General features: G+C 36.3%; 1 protein-coding gene across 3 annotated transcripts in view; it reads right to left on the bottom strand.

The window, feature by feature from the left end:
* Ack-like (activated Cdc42 kinase-like) overlaps positions 1–18,833 on the bottom strand; it is a 101,270-nt gene that overhangs the window by 55,148 nt on the left and 27,289 nt on the right. For 2 of the 3 annotated variants that reach the window (XM_069844388.1, XM_069844387.1), the window contains 3 exons: positions 17,954–18,117; positions 15,833–16,033; positions 13,125–13,373 (listed from right to left, as the gene is read on the bottom strand). In XM_069844388.1, coding sequence (XP_069700489.1) covers positions 13,125–13,373; positions 15,833–16,033; positions 17,954–18,117 — 614 coding nt within the window. The remainder of the gene's footprint in view (positions 1–13,124; positions 13,374–15,832; positions 16,034–17,953; positions 18,118–18,833) is intronic. The other variant, XM_069844389.1, reaches the window with a different exon arrangement.

The following is an 18,833-nucleotide window of genomic DNA, read 5'->3' as shown; positions in this document are numbered from 1 at the left end:
TATGTTCTCAACACAGCAAAACCGTGAATTTTGTAATTGAGTTACAATTTTCAACGTATTCCACAAGTCTCAGTTATTGAATACTGAAATTATATACAGTTTTGTTTTCATGTACACATTTCTATTGTTATCCGATTTTAAATATAATAATTATCGTTATGAATAATTTCCCTTTGGAGTGCAAAGGCTCTTATTACCGTACTGTCCATTACACTTTGAACTTTCTGGCCTGTACATACTCATAACCGTCGCCTGTGTAATTTTATTTAATCCTAATCATCTCTGTATACTTCACGTATTAAATTTAATTTATTTCAATTGCATTCTTGTGACATGACATGACATCCTAATTAACCAAGACAGGAATAATCTTTTCATTGTTTTGTTTACAACAGTATCTGTCCTCATAAGGCCTACGTGCTGGGAGAATACATGTAAGCTTAGTAAAAGATGCTTTGAAAAGAAAATATTAATACAAGAAATGATTTTAATCAGAATTAGTTCCATATTCCTTCCCACCGCCATGCCTTAAGCTGTGATCTCACACTGTCTAAAAGACCTGATCAAGAACTGAGCCTTATACCTTCAGTAATGGTTCATATTCCTCACAAAATGTCACCAAGAAGCTAAAGTTGATGTAGGTTAACAATATCATCTTATTTAACCACTACTATGAAAACACAAGCATGCAAACAAAGCTGAAATGTTAGCTTTTCAACCTCACTTCATACGATCAGGCATATGCTCAATATAGAAGGCGATATTAAGAACCGCAGCTCTAGCTGCAAGTCTAGTCAATGACCATTATCAATAAAATACTTGAGTGGAGACCTTCCTGTTTTGCGAGCTAGTAAAGTTATTTTTGATAGGCTTTTCCACTATTCAGAGGTTTGCCTCTTAATGCTCTTTCCTCTCAAAGAAGAGAGTACAATTTACAAGTTGTGATGTTTCTCCGACAGACAGCAGACCTGTCGTCCTTAACCGACGAAATTAAATGAAAAATACGCACTCAGTCGCCAGCTCAAAGATATTTAATCCTGCGATTAACACTGTGACATGATTCCAAAGTACCAAAACAGTGACAATGTGCGGGTGTGTATGTGCGGACAAGCAGAAATTGGTCGCATCTAGTGAACTCTGGGAGCCACAAGTAGCTCCACTTAGCGTCGAACATGTTACGTACAATGTATGTACAGTGGTTGGTTGCACAAGTTGCGACCATTATACAGCAAGTCTAGAATGACTGCTATCGTCTACGTCAATATGGAGCCAAAAGTAGCTCCACTTAACGTCGAACATGTTATGTACAATGTATGCACAGTGGTTGGTTGCACAAGTTGCGACCATTATACAGCAAGTCTAGAATGACTGCTATCGTCTACGTCAATATGGAGCCTAAAGTAGCTCCACTTAACGTCGAACATGTTATGTACAATGTATGCACAGTGGTTGGTTGCACAAGTTGCGACCATTATACAGCAAGTCTAGAATGACTGCTATTGTCTACGTCAATATGGAGCCACAAGTAGCTCCACTTAACGTCGAACATGTTATGTACAATGTATGCACAGTGGTTGGTTGCACAAGTTGCGACCATTATACAGCAAGTCTAGAATGACTGCTATCGTCTACGTCAACATAGAGCCAAAAGTAGCTCCACTTAACGTCGAACATGTTATGTACAATGTATGCACAGTGGTTGGTTGCACAAGTTGCGACCATTATACAGCAAGTCTAGAATTACTGCTATCGTCTACGTCAACATAGAGCCAAAAGTAGCTCCACTTAACGTCGAACATGTTATGTACAATGTATGCACAGTGGTTGGTTGCACAAGTTGCGACCATTATACAGCAAGTCTAGAATTACTGCTATCGTCTACGTCAACATAGAGCCAAAAGTAGCTCCACTTAACGTCGAACATGTTATGTACAATGTATGCACAGTGGTTGGTTGCACAAGTTGCGACCATTATACAGCAAGTCTAGAATGACTGCTATCGTCTACGTCAACATAGAGCCAGAAGTAGCTCCACTTAACGTCGAACATGTTATGTACAATGTATGTACAGTGGTTGGCTGCACAAGTTGCGACCATTATACAGCAAGTCTAGAATTACTGCTATCGTCTACATCAATATGGAGCCAAAAGTAGCTCCACTTAACGTCGAACATGTTATGTACAATGTATGCACAGTGGTTGGTTGCACAAGTTGCGACCATTATACAGCAAGTCTAGAATGACTGCTATCGTCTACGTCAACATAGAGCCAGAAGTAGCTCCACTTAACGTCGAACATGTTATGTACAATGTATGTACAGTGGTTGGCTGCACAAGTTGCGACCATTATACAGCAAGTCTAGAATTACTGCTATCGTCTACATCAATATGGAGCCAAAAGTAGCTCCACTTAACGTCGAACATGTTATGTACAATGTATGCACAGTGGTTGGTTGCACAAGTTGCGACCATTATACAGCAAGTCTAGAATTACTGCTATCGTCTACGTCAATATGGAGCCACAAGTAGCTCCACTTAACGTCGAACATGTTATGTACAATGTATGTACAGTGGTTGGCTGCACAAGTTGCGACCATTATACAGCAAGTCTAGAATTACTGCTATCGTCTACGTCAATATGGAGCCAAACGTAGCTCCACTTAACGTCGAACATGTTATATACAATGTATGCACAGTGATTGGTTGCACAAGTTGCGACCATTATACAGCAAGTCTAGAATGACTGCTATCGTCTACGTCAATATGGAGCCACAAGTAGCTCCACTTAACGTCGAACATGTTATGTACAATGTATGCACAGTGGTTGGTTGCACAAGTTGCGACCATTATACAGCAAGTCTAGAATTACTGCTATCGTCTACGTCAATATGGAGCCACAAGTAGCTCCACTTAACGTCGAACATGTTATGTACAATGTATGTACAGTGGTTGGCTGCACAAGTTGCGACCATTATACAGCAAGTCTAGAATTACTGCTATCGTCTACGTCAATATGGAGCCACAAGTAGCTCCACTTAACGTCGAACATGTTATGTACAATGTATGTACAGTGGTTGGTTGCACAAGTTGCGACCATTATACAGCAAGTCTAGAATTACTGCTATCGTCTACGTCAATATGGAGCCACAAGTAGCTCCACTTAACGTCGAACATGTTATGTACAATGTATGCACAGTGGTTGGCTGCACAAGTTGCGACCATTATACAGCAAGTCTAGAATTACTGCTATCGTCTACATCAATATGGAGCCAAAAGTAGCTCCACTTAACGTCCAACATGTTATGTACAATGTATGCACAGTGGTTGGCTGCACAAGTTGCGACCATTATACAGCAAGTCTAGAATTACTGCTATCGTCTACATCAATATGGAGCCAAAAGTAGCTCCACTTAACGTCCAACATGTTATGTACAATGTATGTACAGTGGTTGGTTGCACAAGTTGCGACCATTATACAGCAAGTCTAGAATGACTGCTATCGTCTACGTCCAATATGGAGCCACAAGTAGCTTCACTTAATCATAGCAGTTGGTAAAACGTCGTAAAAAGAAGTCATTGAAAAACCATATGCCCACAAGTGCGATGTGCTCAAATGCACCATACAGCCCGCACATGTCAAAGGCTCCCTCAAGATAACACCGCACGGTCATAGTTGGCGTTATTTCGCGACTCGTGTTATGGGACTTAGTTTTATGAAGTAGCTTACACTTAGTTAGTTGACTGCGAACAATTTGTCTGAACATAAAGTTTCTTTCTTTTCATGGCACACCGGCGGCGCAGTGGGAGGAACACTTCCCAACTGCAGGATCGCCGTGGAGGATGGAGGTAAAACTCCTCATGGGGATTAAGGGGGTGGGTACAGGGGCGGGTATGGGTGGGATGGGGTGGGGTGGGGTGGGTGGGGGTGGATTGGGTGGTTAGGGTTTGGGTTGGGTGGGTTCGGGGAGAATATGGCACTAGTTTTGTGAACAGTGCAAATATTAATTTATTTTACATTGCCGGAGTTCAGTGAAGGTGCTTTGCAAACTTTATTTATGAGGCACAGAAAGTATCAGAACATTTTGTTGTCTCCCAATAGGGGTATGGGTTTCGTAACCCGAATGGAAAGTCCATCTGACTTAACACACTTCACAGTTTCGAATGGAAGCACAGAACTCCGGCACCAACACAGAATAAAAGGGGATTTCTATCTCAATTATTTAAAGGGATGTAAACTAAAAATCTTGACCTCACAACAGAGTGAAAATTATGAAATTAAATCGTAATGAAACAAATTCAAGTCAGTTATAGAGTCATACATAAATTTATAGAATAACATACTACAGCATAATTTACAAAATAACTAATAGCAGAAATGAAAGATACATTTATTTATACTGTCATGGTAGCCAATTATTATTATTAAATATATAAACATATGTAGCACATAAAAATATGAAGTGAAAGTTGCATTTAACCGCATTGAAAAGTCCAAATCGGATCTGAACAATAAGGGCTAGCAGGACAACTGACTGGAAAGTGGCAGAGTTGAGTTCTCTCCGAGGTAAGGAGAGATATCGACTGTCACAAACTGCAGAACGGCTTCAATGTTAACCGGATGCTTCTCTATATAGGCATAAACAGAACATGGTGATAAAGTAGGCTATGCCTCAGTCTCGACCGACACAACACAGAAATCATGGAGCCCTACCTCTATGCTTTCTGTAAACAATACTTTTATCACTATAGTCGCCAATAGGCCTAGTATGAGAAATAAAGATTATGAAAGCGATACTATGCATTCAAATATCTACGCATATCAAAATCTGTATAATATTATAAAAGAGAATAATCTTTATACACATAATCCATACTTTGATGTAAAAAGAAACTGGCAGACATCAAAATTCCAAAATAACAGTGATTGCCAGAATGTGGCAATCACCTATGTTATAATTATTCATACTGAATTTTATCGTAAACAGTCATATACATTATATAAAGGTTATTTAGCATATAAAAATGAAACTGTACACAATGAAGCTAGTCAGTACAAATTGGAGTTGAATAACATCAGTTGGTAGGGCAAGTGACTACAATGGAGCTGATTTCAGTTCCCTCCGAGATGAGGAGGGAAACGAACTGTACCAGAAAATACGAATCGGCCATGTGCCGTTAAATCTCATTTCTATGATTACCCGGCTTCTCTATCCAGCGGAGCGAGATGATACAAGTATTGGTCAATCTTGCTCCGCACAGTACAGAGAGCATGGAGCCCTACCTCTATGCTTTCTGTAGAACAGAGTCGCCAAAAGTATGAAATAAAAGAGAACTAGAAATGCAAAATGTACCTCAACAAAACTATCAGTAATTCCCATGTATTTACGAAAACAAAATACATGGGCATTAATGGATTGTTACGGTGGCATAAAATTAAAAAACAAAAATATGTAACTTTTTACTAAATATTTTCTATGCAAACGAAATCAATTCACGAAGCCACTCTTAAAAAAAGGAATATAAGTTAACTGAACTAAATTATCACTTGCCACCACTCGAAAAAAAAATTATAGCCATTAAAAAAAATCATAATCCCATGTGAAAAAATACCATTTCCCAACAAATTCATGTGAAAAAAGTACCATGTCCAAAAAGATCATGTAAGAAAAACATTTCCAAAAAAAAACCATCTAAAAAAAACATTTCTAATGGCACTATGTGGTCACCAAAAGTAGGCTAAGCAAATCAAAGACAAGTAGGCTAATACAAGCCATTGAGCAACTATATTGGGAATTTATATTTACATGCATTCATGTTAATAATAAACCGGTATCTAAATTCCAAAGTAACAGTGATTGCAAGAATGTGGCAATCACCTATCTTATATTTATCTTGAATTTTATCGCAAACAATCATATTCATTATATAAAGGTTATTTAGCACGTAAAATGAAACTGCACACAATGAAGCTAGTAAGTACAAATTGTAGTTGACTAATATCAGTTGGCAGGGCAACTGACTGTATGTGCCTGAGTTCAATTCCCTCCGAGATGAGGAAGCAAACGAACTGTGTCAAAAAATACGAATCGGCCTGTGCCGTTAAATCTCATTTCTATGATTACCCGGCTTCTATCCAGCGGAGCGAGATGATACAAGTGTTGGTCAATCTTGCTCCGCACGGTAGAGAGAGCATGGAGCCCTACCTCTATGTTTTCTGTAGAACAGAGTCGCCAAAATTAAGAAATAAGAGAGAACTAGAAATGCAAAATGTACCTCAACAGAAGTGTGAGTAATTCCCATGTATTTACGAAAACAAAATACATGGGCATTAATGGATTGTTACAGTGGCATAAAATTCAAAAACAAAAATATGTAACCTTTTACTAAACATTTTCTACACAAACGAAATCAATTCACGAGGCCACTGTTAAGAAAGGAATATAAGTTAACAGAACTAAATTATCACTCGCCACCACTTGAAAAAAAATTCATAGCCATTTAAAAAAAATCATAACCCTATGTGAAAAAATACCATCTCAACCAAATTAATGTGAAAAAATACCATCTCCAAAAAAAAAATCATGTAAGAAAAACATTTAAAAAAAAAAAATCTGAAAAAAAAAAAACATTTCTGATGGCCTTACGTAGCCACCAAAAGTAGGCTAAGCAAATCAAAGACAAGTAGGCTAATACAAGCCATTGAGCAACTATATTGGGAATTTATATTCTCATGCATTCATGTAATAATACATCGGTATCAAAATTCCAAAGTAACAGTGATTGCAAGAATGTGGCAATCACCTATCTTATATTTATCTTGAATTCTATCGCAAAGAATTATATTACTTATAGCCTATGCAAATTATTTAGAAATGATTGTATACACAATGAAACTAGTGAATTCAAATTGTAGTTGACTAATATCAGTTGGTAGGGCAACTGACTGCAGAATGATTAAGTTCAGTTCCCTCCACATAAGGAGGGAAATGAACTGTGCTTAAAAAATAGGAAACGGCCATGTGCCGTTCAATTTTACTTCAACGATTACCTGGATTGTCTATCCAGGAACTGAATAAGCGGAGTGAGATGATACAAGTATTGGTCAATCTTGCTCCGCACGGTACAGAGGGCATGGAGCCCTACCTCTATGCTTTCTGTAGAACAGAGTCGCCAATATTAAGAAATAAAACATAACTAAAAATGCAAAATGTACCTCAAAACTATGAGTAATTCCCATGTATTTACGAAAACGAAATACATGGACGATATTGGATTACTACAGTGGCATAAAATTCAAAAACAAAAATGTGTAAACTTTTACAAAACATTTTATATAGTACAAACGAAAGCAATTCACAAGGCCACTGTTACGAAACAGATTGTTCAGTATAACTCAACAAAATTATCACTCGCCACCACTTGAAAAAAAAAATCATATCCATTTTAAAAATCAGAACGCCACCATGTGAAAAAAATACCATCTCCACAAAAGAAAATGTCATATGAAAAAAAATTCGAATTCCAAAAATCATATCGCAATCATATGAAAAAAAAGTTTACTTTCATGAAAGCTATCACAACTTTTATGATGTGAAAAAAACTTATTCCCTCCTATGAGAAGCAGATTCCCCTCTTAAAACCGTCATTATAGTATCTTCTCAATCAAATTATCAAAAATCCAACAAAAATCATAATATCTTCTAACATAACAAAGTTCAACTGCACAAATCAGCATTTCATCTTCAATAAAAAAAACTCATCACATTATCTCCTCCTATCAAACAAAAGCCATCAACTAGCAGACCTTATATATCTTTTCTAATAAATGAAATCCAATTCTTTAAACAAATACATTCTTCTTGTCCAAAAATTAAAATAAACTCAACAACATGTCATTTCTTCTCATGAGAAGCCAAACTCTTCCAAGCTAAAGAAATAGGCTACATCAAGAGCTCACGATTGATAACATACAGAAAACAGTAATCAATTCTCCATTAGAGATAAAGTTCCTCTGTAATTAAAAACAATCGCATCACCAATTCAGAAGAGCTCCAACTAAAGCAAAACATTATCTTTAATAACATATTCTTCAATGAATGGAAAATGAAACTAAGAACAACCCACAATATCTTCTGTCAACAAGAAATTCAACTCAAGGAAAACAACATTACATTTTCCCAAGAAGTAATGTAACTGTGTAAACACATCTTATACCAAGAAAATTGGACGCTGCTAACCAGGAGTCACAGAAATGCATTCTACCAGGAAGAAATGCAACAAGAAGCACTTAATCAAAAATAAAAAAAGAATGTCTAAAACTGGAAATTACTACAGAAAATAAAATGATATAGAAGCTAAAGTATCTGTACACTATATCCATTGAAGAAGAAATAAGATTCTTATTAACATCATTTGGTAACTAGAGTACAGCCATAATTGATATACTACGACTGCAGCGAGGTGCTGAGTCAACAGATTTCAACCACTGTCAACTGCTGCCACTACAATGAGGTGCTGAGTCATCAGACTTCAACCACAGTCAACTGCTGCCACTACAATGAGGTGCTGAGTCATCAGACTTCAACCACAGTCAACTGCTGCCACTACAATGAGGTGCTGAGTCATCAGACTTCAACCACAGTCAACTGCTGCCACTACAATGAGGTGCTGAGTTATTAGACTTCAACCACAGTCAACTGCTGCCACTACAATGAGGTGGTGAGTCTCTTATAATTTAGTATATTTCATGTCTATTCCAACAAACTGTTGCTCATAACATTAATAAACGACTGATTGATTGGTTGGTTGATTGATTACAGTTCAACCACAGCCAACTGCTGTCACTACAATGAGGTGCTGAGTCATCAGACTTCAACCACAGTCAACTGCTGCCACTACAATGAGGTGGTGAGTCTCTTGTAATTTAGTATATTTCATGTCTATTCCAACAAACTGTTGCTCATAACATTAATAAACGACTGATTGATTGGTTTGATTACAGTTCAACCACAGTCAACTGCTGCCACTACAATGAGGTGCTGAGTCATCAGACTTCAACCACAGTCAACTGCTGCTACTAAAAATGAAGTTCTGAGTCATAGGACTTCGGACATAGCCAACTTCTACGACTGCAGCGAGGTGGTGAGTCATCACACTTCAACCATAGACAACTTCTACCACTGCAGCGAGGTGTTGGGTCAACAGAAATCTGTCATTAACAACATCCAGAGATGCTGAATCATCAGACAACCAGAATCTACGTCCATTGTTCTTGTTTCTCAAATATGCAAAAGTTAACTGTTTACTGTTTTATATTCTGACCATGAATTGTTTTGTCAGTTCCATTTGGATGTCAGTATAATAAATAATGATTATTAATATTCCTGTTTTTATTTCTTGTAGTTGTAACAATACTATTACATATATTATATTCCTTTGCACAATGAAAAATTGCATTTGTTCGGATCAAATTTCTGCATGTTTAAAGAATAAAACTAAAAATCTTTCAATAATTTATTATCATAATACACTGCTCTCTTAAATTGACAGAGCATAATGAGAGTTAAATCCATGGTTTTCACAAAACACGCTATGAAATAATTCATATAAAACTTTTTTTTCTCTCGAAAAGGAAACAATAACAAATCGAGCAAAATTAAATTAAAGTTTTTGTTTGAAATATCTCAATGAATAACTCCCTGAAATTAATGACTTACTTACGGTTCGCCCTTTATATTTTGTATGCGTAAATATGGTAAATCGCATGACAGTTTGAGAATATATCTTTGAACTTATTTAATAGACTTCCGTATAATATTAGAAATATTCCTTTTTAAAGGACAGTCAGGTCAAGATTCATTTCAAACTTTTTTTATATCGCTGAAGTGTATTTCAATTATAGCATATTTTATCTTTAATGACGTCTGCTTATACTGTATATATTATGATTTCATTAGGCTATATAGGCATAATGGTTCGATTTCATAAACGAGGTCTAGACCACGGCCATGGCTTTAAACCGCGTTTGGATTTATAAAACGAGGTCTTTTTCATTTTTCTGAGCCATGGCTCGAAACCATGATCTGAACCAGAGACCACCGGCTGGTGTAGGTTTGATACCACGGCTTCATGTATACAAGATGGAGGTAGTAGATCAGCTGGATGATTACCAAAGGAAAATTTGTGTCTACAAGTATTAAATTCCCGGATTAGAATGTTTAGAGACAGAAATAATTCTTTGTAGCTATATAACGACGATAATTTCAGACGAATATTTCGATTTTCGAAGGAATCAACGCAACATTTAGCAAAAATGCTAAATAGTAATCTGCAACGAAATGCAAAGGGCAGCGGGTTGACAATTATTTACACCTTCTTGTTGCATTGAGGGAAGTAAGATATAATATTTTGTATTAATTATATCTTTATGTCTGTAAGAAGATATAATTTAATTCTTAGTCTTTACAGTAATTTTTTCCATTTTATTTAATACTTCAAAATGACATGAACCTACAAGAATATGAAGCAAAAGTGATTATGTCTTCTTATTTTAAGTTTTATGCTACTGGGGCTTTCCACGTAGTAGGCCTATTATATGTGAAAACAGAAGCATACAACATTTTACTTTGAATTGAAATTTTAATCCAGTTACTATTTATGTTATTAATTCCTTAGAACGGGTTTTCAGGTTGTTAATGTTGGTAGTAGTTATGAACAAATGATAAACTACAACAGAAGAGCTCGACTTGTGCTAATTATTTGGCCAATATTAATAAAAATCTGTTCCCTATTAAATATTAAGTAATTCTAGTATTTTAAACGCACACAGCCTATATTCCGTATGAGAAATATAACAATAACTTAGCTGAGAACAAAAGAATGTGACGTACTGCAATTCAATAAAAACTAGTGGCTTGTGCAGCAAATGCTGCAAACTAAGTTCGTTAGACGTTCAAATAATTTTTTTTTTTTTTTCAGATTTATTTTCAATGAAGAATACCAGACATTTTGAAAGTTTTTTGCTTCCGTGATGATAAAACATACCCCCTCTGAATGGTTTTTTCATGCCAAATACTTTTTCTTGAACCTATCCACCTTCAGTGCTTGAGTTTCAACACGAAAACGCAAGTAACAATGTCAGGACGATCAGTGGGTTTTTCATGTGGGAGTAAAGCAATAGCTATTTCAGGTCATTGTGGATTGTAGGCGAAAGTTAAAAAAATGTCAGGTTTGCTAAGCTTTCGAACAATAGACATAGCACTTTAGTATAGCTGCTGCATGGACAGCTTGAAATGTAGAGGGTAAAATCATTTTATCCTGCTAAGAGACCTTGCTGAAATGATCGGGAGACTGCATAATTTTGTAGGCCTCTTATTTTATCAGTAAGTAATACCTTTTGGTCTTTCCTTAGGAACTGTAATTTTTGCGCTCTCTCGAGCCAATACTGAAGAGAATGACGCATATAAATACACACCACACCACCATTAAGTATATGAAAAAGACTCAACCCCACTTGATTAATAACCAATGGCGATTTCTCTTAAGGAGCACAGGAGCAGTGCACCACCTGTTCAAATAACGCATGTTTTTAAAGTTATATCAATGAGCTGCAGTAGACTATGTGAGCGACATAATTCTTTATTATAATGCTATGTAAAAATAACACTGCACGTATACTGGTCTTGTTGACGCCTGGGAATTATGTTTACCGCTCGACACTTGGGGCACACTGTTCCATTGGAGCATGCGCAGTAGTGCTGTTTCACTGGCAGGCTTTGGAGCATGGTAGGGAGGCAATACAATGTGCATAAGAGGGGTTAGGAGCACTTTCAGATCTGTTCTCAAGCTGTCTGCAGTAGTCGTTAGATCGTTACATCACAAATGTTACAATGAATAGTGTGCAAAATCTTTTAAATATGTAATTTTCTGTAAGACCTTTACACGAAAAGATCAAAATAAAGAAGATGGGTACACCTACACATGAATTAAAATTACAAGTGGCGAAGCATAGTAATAGAGAAGAGAAAAGAAAATTGAACATTCGGACTTACGAAAAAGCAATATGCGGCTACAATATAAAAGACGCTGTATTTTGTTTTGCTTGCCAATTGTTCGACGGCGATAATTTATTGACAAAAACAAGTACGTTTTATGAATTTTATTTATTTTTCTGTTTGAATTTAGGATTGTACGTAGTAACTAAATAATTCTGATTATCGTTCTGCAGATATGATTGATTTGAATCACATGAATGAAAGAATTAAAAAACACGATTCTTCAGCTGCACACATCAACAATAATGTTAAAGTAGCAGTATTGGGTCGAACAAACATACAGACACAATTGGATGTAATATTGGATTGTTGAACTTCACAATGATAAAGTTACCAAGAACAGATATGTGCGTGCGGTTTTGTGGAGCTTTTGAGTTGGCTTTAAGAGGTCATGATGACGGAGACTCATCTTTAAACGCTAGTATTTTTCTTGGCCTCATCAATTTAAAAGTTCTGAATTAGACGCACTCTTAAGGAACATTTGAAAAGAGCAACAGTGTTTAAGAGCACATCAAACACTATACAGAACGAAATCCTTCAAGCCATTTTGAATGTATGCCATGATGAGATTTCAAAGAAATAAAGAATGCTGTTGACTTTTTAGCAGTTAAGGCTGATGAGACGACAGACGTATCGAATGTTTGTGAAAGTGTGAACTTTGTTATAAAACGCAATATAGCTAAAACAATATTATTTATGGTGTGTTGCAATAGAAATTGAACATTTTACTTTGCTATTACTGGACCTAAATAGAAACTGATTAACTGCAATTTCTTGACTAACAAAATTATGTAAATCTATACCTATATAATATATGTTAATAGTTATGGAGTAGTTAGTTCAAATAATGATAATGATAATAATAATAATAATAATAATAATAATAATAATAATAATAATGATAATAATAGGGTGTAATAATAATATGATAATCATAATAAATATTTGTGCACCACCAGGATTATTTATCACCACACGCCACTGATTAACAGTGATATGAAAAATACTTCTGTTGAAAATGAAGTTAAAAAAAGTTGATTCTTACAACTAATGACTTCAGCTCTGACCCACCTGAATGTCTGGAATAGATGCTGCCTCTTCAGAGAAAGTTTTGCGGTCTTGACGTGGACTTGTATGTTTATTAGTCCCAGTGGATGGGAAACGAAATGAGAATTTGCGTTTCCCAGGTGTGCCTGGTGTGTGCGGGCTCTCAGGCGGTGTTCCATTGTCCAGATCATTCATCGAACGTGCTGTCAGCTCATTAGCCATTGCAATTGCACAATCTAATGTTCGTTGATCTGCAGCAGAAATTGGCTTCACCTGAAATTTAAAAAAATTCTTACTTTAATTTTAAAATATCGCTGTACAGAATACCCAATCCACTTTTACATGGGTTGGATAAAAAGTAATGGCAACAGTTCGATATTTCTGACATGGCTTTATTCACAAGGGTACAACATTTACGTATCTTAAATATAGTCGCCCCCCTTATTTATCAGATTATCACCTTTTGCCAAATGTTTGGAAGGCGTCGTACACCATCAGCGCATCCATCTTTGTTGATGTTCTGTATTGACCGCCCTACAGCAAGGATAAGTTCATCTCTGGTGTTGTACCGGGTCCCTCGCAGTGGTTCTTTCACTTTGGCAAAGAGACCGTAATCGCATGGACTCATTATCAGGTGAGTTCGGAGGATGTTCCAGAATCTCCCATTGCCAGCGACACAAGAGGTCCTTGACAGCAGCAGCGGTATGACTCTTTGCATTATCATGAAGAATGATGGGGTTCTGTACCCCCAAGTGTCGTCGTTTTCTCCTGAGGGCTGGACGAAGGTGGTGCTGCAGGAACCTGCAGTAGTAGTCTGCATTTACCGTCTGCCTTGGAGGTACAGGGTGGTGCAGTATTATCCCATCAATGTCATATGCCACAATGAACATCACCTTCACAGCACTTCCAACAAGGCCTTCCCGAAACGCTTTAACCCATTGTGCCACTGTGCGATATGGCAATGCTGCATCGCCATATGCTTCATGCAGTTCCTGAAAACATTCTTGTGCACTATGACCTCGTGCCACTTCAATTTTGATCCAGGAACGTTGCTCTAGTTTTGTAAACATGATCTTAGGGCGCTCGCACTATCCCTATCAAAGTCAACGTTCTACACACTGCAGTAGATTGACAGAGTACTGTCACCGTTGGCTACACTAACTCATCTAACAGTCCTTGTTCATGTCCATACAGCTGGCAACTCTCGAACGCACCATCATCACGTGACAGCAGTGTTCCCATTACTTTTTATCCAACCTATGTATTAGCCACAATTTGAAAAGTATGTTCATACATGCCTAGATTACCTCCAACACAGGAGAGGAAATTAGTTCATTATTGAAACAAGATAGAATAAATTCGTACTAATGTAGTATTGTAAAATTCCTTTGCAGAATGAAAAGTTACATATGTTTGGATCAAATTTCTGCTCATTTAAAGAACAAAACTAAAATTCTTTCTATCACTTATTTTCATAATATATTGCACTCTTAAATTGACTGAGCATATTGGGAATTTAATCAATGGCTTTCCTAAAACATGTTATGAAATTTTTCATATAAAACAATTTTTATCTCGGAAAAAAAAAATGTATTAAACTTTTTTTGTTTGAAATATCTCAGAGAATAATTTCCTGAAATTAATGTCATTACTTAGGTTCACCCTGTATAATGTAAACAAGTGTTTCTCAAAAAATCTCTTTCTTCATTGCCCTTTCCACAATTTCAAAGCAAACTCACTCCACCTTCTCATATCTTTCAGTAACACTTGTTGACACTGAAATTTATATATACTTTTTCAAAATTTTCAGTGGTGTTGTATGATGTATGCCATATATACTAGCTAACTGCCATAAACTTACATTAGTATTTCAACTGCTGAAGCCAAAACATCGAATGTATTCTGTAAAAAAATGAGTGCCAGTGATATTTTCTAGGAGGTAAAGACAGCAAGTATAGAATGACACCCCTACTGCTACTAATGCTAATTGAAAAAGGTGGAATCCTTAACATCCTGGTATCCTGTAGATATCTATGGGTTATAATCAGCGCTTTTTTTCAGCCGGAACGCGTTCCGGTAAACTTTCTGCCATTACAAATTCCAGCGAGATATATTTTATAAGCGGAATTGAAAATTAAAATTGCCGCCACTGCTAAGTCCAAGAGTTTACATTTTCTCATTATTATCGTTGGTGCAAAAGTAACTCATGCAATCTAGTGCTGCCATCTTCCATTATTGATCTTGAAACTATAGCTCGAAATCGCAAAATTTCCATTATGCTTAAAATCAATTAGCTCTCAGCCACCGGCGTGGCTCAGTCGGTTAAGGCGCTTGCCTGCCGGTCTGAAGTTGCGTTCGGGCGCGGGTTCGATCCCCGCTTGGGCTGATTACCTGGTTGGGTTTTTTCCGAGGTTTTCCCCAACCGTAATGTGAATGCAAGGTAATCTATGGCGAATCCTCGGCCTCATCTCGCCAAACATCATTTCGCTATCACCAATCTCATCGACGCTAAATAACCTAGTAGTTGATACAGCGTCGTTAAATAACCAATTCTCTATCCCCACTCTCTCAATTAGCTCCGTTTGGAACTTATTGTAATATAAGGTATGTAGGCCTAATATTTTTAAACCTACGTTTTTGTTGTATAATGTGATCGAGTGATAGAGTTCTGGTAAACTTTTTTCCAGAAAAAAAGCACTGCTTATAATAATGATAACTAATTGAAAACTTACTGTGGCTTGCTTCTTCTTGCCAGTGACCTTAGCAGCCATCTCACGTAGCTCGTTGCGCACATTGATCGTTTCATCAAGAGGTGAAGCTGGTGGAGGAGGCAGTCCTGGAGAAGGTGGGGGTGGTGGAGCTTCAGAGCCCCCAAATGATCTGAATACTGCATCCATTTCATCCAATAAACTCGGACCAAAATCAAAGGATTTCTGTCAACAAAGAACAAAATATTAACTGAAATCTCTGCCTATATATGAAGGGAGTACAGTCCTGTTAAAGCATCACTGTGCTTTACAGAACCTTACTCCTGACAGAACTCAATGACTTAAATATTTAGCAACATTAGTCAAGATACAGCCAGATATGTGCAGCCAGAGCCAGAATTGGACATTTGTCAATGAACAGTACCTACACAGATTCAACCTCACAAAAACATCAAGATGTTATAGATGACATGCAAGAAATGAAATAATTTAACACCATCTCCTGGAATGTACATCACAGGAAAAAAGAGAACATTTAAAATAATTCACTGAAGTCCTCAAAAAAACCATACAACCTCAAGACAACCCTCATACTTCCGAAACTCTAGCCACTTGTCTATGAACTGTGCTGTGAACAACGTGCAATGGCCATTAGTAGAAATTACTGTAAATCGAAATTCTAATATACAGTGATTCAGATCATTTACAAATGCTGACTCTCAAAACACTGGAAGTTAAATAATGCAGAAGATCTCTAATCCTAAATGGGGTTAAGTTCAAAGAGATAATATGATTACATTTAAAACATTTGAGGAGTTCCATTCCAAACCATATTAAGTTCACTGGTATAATTTTTTCAGGACAGAAGAAAAACTGTTTATGTGGCAACTAAGGAAGGTAAATTAAAATACTAAAATTATTAATTACTGGAAGAACTTCATTTATCAGAATCAATTATATTTGAAATCACTTTTACATCAGACTGTCCTGAAATTCAGAAAATATCATGGACATTACACAGTTTGATGTGAATATAAAGAAGAAAAAAAATTTTCTTCCTCAATATTTAAAAAAATTCAACCAAAGTAAATGTGTAAGTAATAGATAACACTCCTTGATTTACTCCTATGTAATAATGAATCACAAAGGTAATGTTCATTAATGCTAAATTTGTACATTATTATTACCAATACCTGTACTTCTGAATATGGTGTCCACCTAAAAATTTTCAGTTTATTTTCTGGAAAGACTAAAACCCACGTCATGTTGTTTAAAGTAACGAAGAAGAGTACAATATTTAATATTAATTGGTTTTAGACAGAATACGGTTTGACATGGACAAAGATGTGGGCATAATTACGTCATAGGCAACCTTTTGTTATTCCAATTCCAAGAACTGTTTTCTTCTCCGTTTGTTTGTTATGTGCAATACTTACAACTTTTTGTCTTTAAACTGTGATTCTCAATTAGATTTCAGTTTAACAGTTGAAAAAGTTCATACAATATTAAAAAGAATTGTATTTCCTTAGACATTTAAATTATGAAGAAGTGTATTATAATGTTTTCACTCTAGTTTTTAAATAATTTTACATCATTATATTGGCATTTGGCACTATATTAACTGCAATATTATATTCTAGCATCTATTACCGGTATGTATTTTCTTTCTTTCGTTTGTGCTGTTTGTTTTGTTTTCTCTTATTATGTATTTTGTATATGTATCCATGTAAGCCACCTGTAATTGGAAGCCTGCTTCTGTTGGTGGTGGATTTAAAATAAATAAATAAAATAATACAGTTTACCACGAACACCCAATTTCATGCATTCTTTTGAAGGGGATTTACTACAGTTAGACCCAAACAGACTTCACAGCATGATAGAGCATATTCAGAACTATACCAAATCATACAAAACTCAATTTCGTCCATGGGTGGACTTAATACGGTTTGGAATGGAAAATACTGCCTACACAGAAGAAAACTAAAACTTAAATGGTTCAAAAGTTATTAAACAAGAAATCCAGTGAAAGTTTGCCAGTTTTAATCAAATTGCTTGATACATTTTCAGAGGAAAGTAGAGAGGATTGAAGATAAAGATAAATACTAAGTTATAAAAAAAATCAAGTGGACAAGATAAGCTACTCACTTCAAAGCGTGGACTTTCAACTGCTCCTTCTTCATCACTAATCTCATGATATTCATGGTCAAGCAGGAACTTTGGTCCACCACCTTTTCCTCCTCCTGTTGCTGTCTGTGACACACTGCTTTCACTAGCAGTGTCAGACCACGCTGCATCTGCATAAGAACACACTGAAAGTAATAAATATGCTTTTTGACATACGAGATCTGTTGATTCAAATAAATTTTCAGCCAAGATGTATTGTGGCAGCAAGCCAATCCAGATAACAAAACTTCATCAAAGTCTGATTCTAATTTTAGCTAGTTGGATGATTGTTTCAAATGCCATAAAAGATATTCGCTCTTCTCAACTGGTCTCACCTGAACTGATACTAATTTTCCATTTGTGTACCTCATACATTATGTCACCAATTTTGCTTCAGTAAAGTCTCATTTTACAAACCTATGGATCAACAATTGGCTCTCTTCTGACACAGGAAAAATTTTACAGTCTGTACAAAAGAAACCAAATGACCTGGAAATGTATAAAAACTTACCCAGACATGTTCAAACATTTTTAACAAGAGCCAGAACAAGTCACATTGTCACTCAATTGTGCCTACACCGATTTCACATTTCTGATAATCCTACTTGTTTGTGGTATAATAATCATGATGAAGATCTGGAACACATTCTTCTATACTCACCATCCATAAACCACAAAAGAAGTAAATTAAAATCATCAGTACCAGTTGCAGAAGACACAGCCCTGCAGTATATATTGACTACACCCCAACTCTGGCTACTAGCAACAGGCATCTATAATGAACACCGATCAAAATACCCCTCATTTCTCGTGAAAAACAACAACTGAATAGACTACAGTGGACTATAGTGGACTTTATGTT

This window comes from Periplaneta americana, chromosome 13, assembly GCF_040183065.1.
Source record: "Periplaneta americana isolate PAMFEO1 chromosome 13, P.americana_PAMFEO1_priV1, whole genome shotgun sequence".
NCBI classification, from domain to species: Eukaryota; Metazoa; Arthropoda; class Insecta; order Blattodea; family Blattidae; genus Periplaneta; species Periplaneta americana.
The sequence above is the reverse complement of the archived record's forward strand: the minus strand, read 5'-3'. Positions and strand labels throughout refer to the sequence as shown.